The sequence below is a fragment of the Grammomys surdaster genome, unplaced genomic scaffold (assembly GCF_004785775.1).
Source record: "Grammomys surdaster isolate TR1022 unplaced genomic scaffold, NIH_TR_1.0 126185, whole genome shotgun sequence".
Lineage (NCBI taxonomy): Eukaryota > Metazoa > Chordata > Mammalia > Rodentia > Muridae > Grammomys > Grammomys surdaster.
The window spans coordinates 480,435-488,489 of record NW_021620991.1 but is presented as its reverse complement, the minus strand read 5'-3'; the positions used below and the strand labels follow the sequence as shown (position 1 = coordinate 488,489).

Genomic DNA, 8,055 nt, shown 5'->3' with positions numbered 1-8,055 from the left:
AGGGAGAGGGAGAGGGAGAGGGAGAGGGAGAGGAGCCACCAAGGAGCATAGAGATGGCTGCAGCTGGACACCAAGAAAGCTGAGGGGCAGGCAGAAGCCCCACGTCAAACTAGCAGGAGCCTGTGGAGCTCCATTCAGTCAAGAACACGGACCCAACACGTGCAAGGCCCTGAACACCATGCTTCGCAAAAACAATCCAGAAGCAGGCAGGGATGAAACAGACCCATTTTCAGAGTGAGGGCCTTCCTGAGGAACGGCTGGTGCTGACCTGGAGATGGTCTCCAAATCATCCTAGGAGCTGAGAGGGAGATGAGATGAGACAAGCAGAACACACGAGGAGCTAAAGACTCCAGAAGGGGCGAGAACAGGAAAATGCCCAGGAGGAATGACGCCCAAGTTTGTTTAGATGGCCTACTTTTTAAATGTCTATATCCTTATTTATAGTTTATTTTGTTTGTCGATATGCCGGTGAGAATGTGAGCACACACCACAGCCAGAGCGAGGGCCCAAGGGCAAGTCTGAGGAGTCAGTCTTCTCTTTCATCATGGGGTCAAAGGGTCACCAGGCCTATGCAGCAAACGCCTTCACCCATTACCAGCCTTGCTTCTTTCTTGGAGGTTCAGATTGCCCAGGCTGGCTTTGAACTCCTAATCCTCCTGCCTTCACCTCACAAATGCTGGGTTTCAAACTTTTGAATTAGGGCAAACTTCTAGAAATTTTCGGTGGAAATTAAATTTCATGCCAAGAGTCCCAGTCATAAGGAAGCATGTCAGAACGAGCATTCCTGAGGTCCCCGCTCTCAGCATTCCAGGCCAGGGTAGGCAGCACAGACCTCATTTCAAAACAGAGCATTGGAGACATCAACGCAGTTGGTAGCGCACACATGGGCTCAGTGCTCGGCACCCCACAAACTGGCCATGCTGGTGTGGACTTGTAGCTCAGCACTCTGGAGGTGGGAGCAGGGAGGGCAGGAGTTCAGAACTGTCCTTGGCTATATAGGGTTCAAAGCCAGCCAGTCCAGGGTATATGAGACCCTGCCCCCGTTTCAAAAAGAATGAGAGAAAAATTATACACACACACACACACACACACACATATATATATATAGAAAGAGAGGGGGAGGGAAGAAGGAGGGAGGGGGGAGAGAGAGAGGGAGAGAGAGAGAGAGAGAGAGAGAGAGAGAGAGAGAGAGAGAGAAGAGAAGGGTTGGAGAAACTCTTAGAAAAGGGCATGTAGCATTCTAAGCTTACTCAAGGATACCAGCCCAGTTTATGGGCCCCTCCCTGCCAACTGCTGGCAACTGTCTTCTCAGCTGGGCTGCAAGAAATCTCGAAATCTCTCCCAGGATCTCTGTATTGATCCCCTGGCCGAGCCCGCCTAGCCAAGCCCGTGATGTGTATACTGTTCCTACCTGAAGCTCTCCCTCACACCACTACCAGGCTCCACAGAACGGCCCTCTTCTCTCAAACTATATCTCAGGTCTCCTGGAGACCTGGCCTGAGGCCTGACCACATGCCTCCCTCCACTGCCCAGTTAACCACCGGCTCTGAGGGCCCCTCACTCAAGACGCCAGCTCCTGCCTGTCTCTGTCTGGCCTCCTCAAAGCCCTGGGGGTCTCTTAAAAACTCTCAGAACTCTCAGGGTTCTTGTAACCCCCTTTATTTCTCTTAAAGCTGGCAGCCTGACAGACTGTGTAGTTATTCCTGCTGCTAAATTATTTATCTCTTCCCCTTTAAGGTGGCTCTTGGGGCCCACCCGAGGCCCGTTTTCCCTGCTTAAAATGAAGTCATTTAAAAATCTTTTGTCTTTAATTTTTTATCATCCAAACCAGGCATGTGGTCTTTTAAGTTTGTCAAGGGATCAGAACCTGCTGGTACTTAAACCCCACCTGGACAGGGACCCTCTGCACTGTCCCTAGCTCTGCACTGGGTGTTGGCCACCTTGAGCCACTAGTGACAGGAAATCGGCCGTCCCGGATGGAGGGCCAGGGTCAGGGAGGAGGCCCAACGGCTGTAGTTTTGAGGCTCCTCCCCGCCCATAGAGACCCATCGTTCAGCACACAGCTCAGCTCAACCATCTGGGATTGAGGCCAGGTGTCTACATGGAGCCAGCACCCTCACCCCCCACCCCCATCCCCACTCCCCTCCCAGTCAGGAAACAGGAGAGGCCCCACAAACTTGATTCAGAGACCTAAGTCCGGGATGTGCCAGAGGGCCCCACGTTGCCACGTGTACTGGCCACATTCACCAGTGCCTTGCCAGGTCCTCCTCAGATGACCCACCCGGGCAGCTGGTCCTTCTTTGGGGTGTGTCTCCAAAGCTGGACCAGCCCTCATTGGCTGTTTTCAAAGCCCAAGGGTGTGTGGGGCTCGGGCTTCAGTCTGGGGAATATGTCAGACAGGGTTTGCACCTACCTTGGGAATCCCACAGGATTCTCATGGATCCTGTGGGTAGCAGTGAGGGACGGTCTGTTCAGACACAGGAGCCAGAGGTGAGCCTCTGCATAGGGGTTCCAGAGTCAGGCCTCTCTCCTCCCTCCGTCCTCATTTGTCCCTCTACTTCTCCTAGTCAGGAGTCTCCCAGGTGACACTTGCCTTTTGTTTATTGGAGGGGTCACATGGGTGCCTCAGCCTCAAGTTAATCTCTTTTAATGTGTGTGTGTGTGTGTGTGTGTGTGTGTGTGTGTACGTACACATGTATGTGCTTATGTGTGCAAATGTGTGTGTGGATCAAAGGACAGCCTTGGATGCCATCCTCAGGAACATTACCCGCTCCCTCTGAGACATGGTTTCTCATTGGCCAAACTGGTTGGCCAGCAAGTCCCAGAGATGCTCTTGTCTCTTCCTCACCAGTGCTGGAGTTACGGACACATGCCACTATGTCTGGCATGTTTACATGGGGATTTAACTCGAGTCCTCTTGTTTGCAAAGCAACAGCCTTACTGACTGAGCCATCTCCCCAGCCCCTTGAGTCACTTCTTTCTGAAAGATAATGTATTACTGGAGGTGGGGCCTAGAGGGCAGGGAACCGGGAGTGGGCTGCTTGTAGAGAGCTCCCCAAGAGGAGACATAGAGAAGACATGACACACACATGTGTAGACCCTACAGTCTCTGCTATCCTGGGGCCCAGCATTTACCCCAGAACTGTTGGCCTCAGTTTGGGTGGAATCAATACCCAAAGAGGATTTTCAGAATACTCAGGTGCCCTCCTTTGCTCCCCACAGGCCTGATGGGACCACAGCAGAGCCATCGGCAGCTGCATATCTGGGTAGGTATTTAGATGTGGACCATGAAGAAGCCCATCATTGCAAAGGCAAACAGTGTCTGGGGGATGGGCCTGTGGGTGGTGACAGTGGTCCAAGGAAGGCGTGTGCTCAGGTATCCCAGAGATAGATCAAGATGTGTGAGTTGTGGGTAGGGGGGAAACATCACAAGCCACGTTCAGACCTACATGAAAGGGGCTGAGGCCATGAGGCCTCCTTGTAGATTCACAGATAAGAATGTTCCAGAAAGGATAGAGCTGAGTGGGGTAGTGACAGAAGGCTTGGGTAACTAAGTGTGTGTGAGGAGGTATGGGCTCTCCTTATCATCTCAGGAGAGTAGCTGCCAAGGTGAATTAACAAAGGACCAGATAACAGCGATGCCATCAGCAGCTGGACCTCAAGGGTGTGGGAAAAACAGCGTGGCCACGAGTCTCAGCTCCTCAGACCCTCGTATGCCCTAGCACAGAATCCCTGCATACTGGTATACCCACCCCTCCTGTGGACAGCAAGAGCAATCTGTGGGCTCCAAGGTCTCAGCCGGCAGAGCCCAATGTTGGGGAAAAGGATCATTGGTCCAAGGCCTTTTCAGAGCTGCCGTCATCCTAGTGACTGAGCAGTGCCCAAGCTGGGCCTGGGTGGGAGGCCTTTGGGCCAAAGACCCTATTGTGAAGTTATCCTCAGTTTTGAGGAAGCAGTCAAGCCTAGGTCCTCCCCACCATGCTAGAGAGGCCCAGACCCAGAGAGCCAGGGAGGCCAAGGCTTTGACTTCATCTGAGCATAAGACAGAAATGACTTCTCTAGACAAAGTTCCCTCCTCTAGAAGGGCCCAGGCCTGGGCAGCTGGTACAGGTCCAAAGAAAGGTAGATGCTTGTCTGCCTGGCCTTAAAAAAAAAAAAAAAAATCAGCCTTTTTCCAGCATCTCTAGGATCCTGATGGGAGGCCATGTGGCCATGAGACACATCTCACATAGGGTCATGGGAAGCCTACGAAATCAGCCACTCACAGCTCTGGCAGGGCCTTGAGGTCAGGGTGAGCCTGGGCGTGCAGCTCCACTGGTGGGCTCTGCTAGAAAGTACCTGGAAAGGGGAGGACAGGGGTGGATAGAACATTCCCACCCACACCTACTGCTGAGTCTTTAGATTGGCCCCGGGCGAAGCCTCTGTCACCTCTGGACAGTGAGAAGGATCTTTCAGCTCCAGGATTGAGGGTGCCACACAGGGTAAAGCCAGGTGACAGCCAAACCCCTCAGCAAGAGCTGGCCTGGGGGACAGGATTGGAGCCCATGACTGAACAGTGTGGTCACCACTGCACCAGCCACCAGCCAGCGCTTCTCATACCAGTCTTATGCATCTGATGGGAGACAGGCCCAGGAACAGGGTCAGATCAGGCCTGTGGCCTGGTTCAGCAGCCATGGCCGTGAGCTCACACCGGCTCCCCAGGCCAGCACCCTTGGCCCAGCCTGGTGCAGCTGCATGTTCCTGGGAACGCCTAGAGATGGGCTGCTTGGGAACACTGTGGCTGCGTCGCTATGCAGGGCTTGCCTCCAGCTGCCAGAGAGGCTGGCCTGCTGCCGGTGCTTTACTGATACAATGTGCGTCCCCCACCCCAAGTACCCCAGTCCCAGTTCATGGGCCTCCTAGAGCCAGTTTCTCTGAAGAAACTGACCCAAGGCCAAGTAAATTCCTCCAGCCCCCAGGCCCTCTCTCATCCTGTCCAGGAAGGCGCAGCCCTTAGCTTAGCCAGAATGGAGGGTAACTACTTGCTCAGCGGCTGGAATGTCACTCGGCTGGGCTCTGCTGTGCTTGGTAGTGGGAGCCTGCCCCAACCCAGTTTCAGCTGCGGCCACATTCCTGGTGTGAGCCTAGGCCAGCCAAGGAGCTTTTTCCACACTCTGGTGCCAGCCCCAGCGGGCTCAGGGGAGGGAGAGAGGGCTGTTTCTATGGCAACTTCCCTTTTTGTTATTTCTTATTTTCTTTTTTATGGTTTCTCCAACTTTGAAGCTCTCCAGACAGTTTACAGACTGTGGAAAGGAAAAGTGCTTTCCCTCCTCTGCTCCCCCCAGACCTTTCCTCCCCCAGCCCCCCAGGCCTTCTCTCCCCTCAGCCCCCCAGGCCTTCCCTCCCCCTGCCCCCAGGCCTTCCCTCTCCCGCCCCCCAAGTCCCTCCTAGGCTTTCCCTCTCCCCCAGTCTCCCCACAGGCTTTCCCTCCCCCGTCCCCTTAGGCCTTCCCTCCCCAGAGACCCCCAGGCTTTCACTCCCCCCAGACCCTCCATCCCCCCAGTCTCCTAGGGCTTTCCCTTTCCCAAGCCCCCTCCAGGGCCTCAGGACCCCACCAGACACTTCAAGCCTTCAGAGGCCCAGCTATTTCTTAAATATTTAGAGAAAATGAATGTGTTTTCTCCAAAAACAATGTAGTCAAGTATTTACAAAAAGATTCAGCCACGTGGCCTAATTAGCAGTTGGGAGCCAGGGTCTCTGTAGCTTGACCCTGAGGGCTGTCCGTACATCTGTCCTCTCCCCACACCACTGCTTATTTCAGATCCAAGCTAGATCTGAAAAGCTGGTTGCTTTGCCCTCAAACACTTGCTAACCCAACACCCATCCTCAGGATGGCAGTCTGTGGCAGGCAGGCAGAGATGACAGGGCTGAGACAGGGAAGGTGAAGAGCTTGGACTCTAGTGGTCACACTAGCCTGAGCATACCCCTGCCTGTCCCTCACAGGAGAATATGTGCTCATGGTCTCTGATGTGACCAGCCCTCCATTTCTGGGCCACAGGCTGCCCACTGCCTTCAAACACCTGCGGATCTTGGCAAAGGGGGGCACTCACTGGCCCCATGTCCCTGAAGATCACCCAGAAGCTCTAAGCTAGAGGCCACTTCTGGATGTTGGACATAAAGGAGCCAGCCATACCCTCCAGGGAAGGCCACCCTTCCCTGAATGGAGGTTCATGCTGCTTCCCCCAAGGACGACATCCTCTGTTCCTAAACAGTCTAAGAGTTGGGACTGGCCCATGTAAGCCCCACAGCTACTGACTTCAATAAAACTCTAAATACCAACCCTGAGTAGCACCTTCATGGGGCTCCTTCTAGCAGTCCCCTGGCCTTAGCACTGAAATGGGTTGGAGTCTTATGGGACACAGTTAGGGGCTCAGTGTCCCAGTGCTCTCTGGGAACCCTCATATCTGCCCTACCAACACTATTCCCAGGCCTATGGAGGTCTACATTAGATTTCTGTGATGGTAAGAACTGGGGACAACTAGCTGCCCAACATGAGCAGCCTCAAGTTCGGGTTCCCTGGCACTGCAGAGTGAAGAGGGCCTTCTTACCTGGTCATCCCCAGCAATGGTAAGGTAGGGTCAGTCATTGAGGGGAATCTCATAACTGCCACTGAAGGGGCACACTGGCTGCTGAGGAGGCCCAACCCCCTGGGTTAGCCACAAGCATCTTTTCACCAGGTCACAGGAGGTCTCTGGATCGGCCCTCTACTGTTAGCTCCTAAACTGCTTGTGAGCATCACTTCTCAAGTCTGCCCTTCCTTCAGACACAGTACATACAGCATTCCTCCTCCTCCTCCTTCTCTTCTTCCTCCTCTTCCTCCTCTTCCCCTTCTTCCTCCTCCTCCTCTTCCTCCTCTTCCTCAAGATGAAACCACATTTCTGTCAAAAGAAAAACAAAGAAAATGATGTTTCAATTTAGAAAGGAAAATGGCTGGGAGTGAGCGGCCGCAGCTGCTGTTTTCCAGCCCATCCTCAGGCAGCCTCTGGTATTTAAGTCCCCAAAAGCATGCTGAGCTTTTAAAGTCAGGAAAGTTGTAACACTATTCCGTGTGGATATGGCAGGCAGGGCTCATGCCACAGTGGCTCCTCGGCTGACATTAGGTCTGCCCTGGAAAGCGAGGCCAGGTGGGGATGCTTTCCATCCCAGAACCTTTGCAAACAGACAGCTCCAACCTAGCCAACTACACAGTCATCAGCAAACCCACCAGCCGATCAGGGTCTTGTGGTCCAGGCAAGACCCCTGGCTTCCTGCTGTACCTTCCCGACACAGCCACTGAGGTTCAGAGATAACACTGGCTTCTTATCCTTGTCGCAGGACATTAGGGGTAGCCACAACACCCAGACAGACACTGCCTCTTCTGGCCAAGCATATCTGCACCAGTAACTGCTGGTCTTCTGAGAACTGTGGTCACTGGGACTGCCCTGACCCTCCATGTGGCCAGGACAGGAACAGGTGCAGATACTCTTGTCCGTAACTCCTCCCCTGCCCAATGCCCTGCTGCCAAGCGGTCCAAGCATATGAAATTTGAACACCCAAGCAGAGTTCTAGAGCCAGGCCTGGTAATGTGTAATCCCAGCACTTGAGAGGAACATTGTCCATTCAAGTCCAGCCTGGGCTGTATAGACAGATCCTATCTTAAAACGAGAAGAGCAAAGACTAAATTCAGGATGGAGGAGATAGCTCTGTTAGTAATGCACTTGTCTTGCAAGCAGGAGGTCCTGAGTCCATTCTCCAGAGCTCACATAAAAAATAAAGCCGGGCAGTGGTGGCACACTCCTTTAATCCCAGCACTTGGGAGGCAGAGGCAGGCGGATCTCTGAGTTCGAGGCCAGCCTGGTCTACAGAATGAGTTCCAGGACAGCCAGGGCTACACAGAGAAACCCTGTCTCGAAAAAAAAAAAAAAAAAAAAGCCCCTATTGGGCTGTAGTGCAGCACTCAGGAGGCAGAGGCAGGTGAATCTCTGAGTTTGGCCAGCCTGGTCTACAGAATGAGTTCCAGGACAGCCAGGGCTACAC

General features: G+C 53.5%; 1 protein-coding gene across 1 annotated transcript in view; it reads left to right on the top strand.

Moving 5' to 3' along the window:
* The window catches only part of Morn1 (MORN repeat containing 1), a 58,677-nt gene extending 52,359 nt beyond the window's left edge, over positions 1-6,318 (top strand). The window contains exons 13-14 of the mRNA XM_028757924.1: positions 3,223-3,266; positions 5,983-6,318. Of these exons, the coding sequence (XP_028613757.1) occupies positions 3,223-3,266; positions 5,983-6,131 (193 nt within the window). The 3' untranslated portion in view covers positions 6,132-6,318. The remainder of the gene's footprint in view (positions 1-3,222; positions 3,267-5,982) is intronic.
* The last annotated feature ends 1,737 nt before the right edge of the window (positions 6,319-8,055 follow it).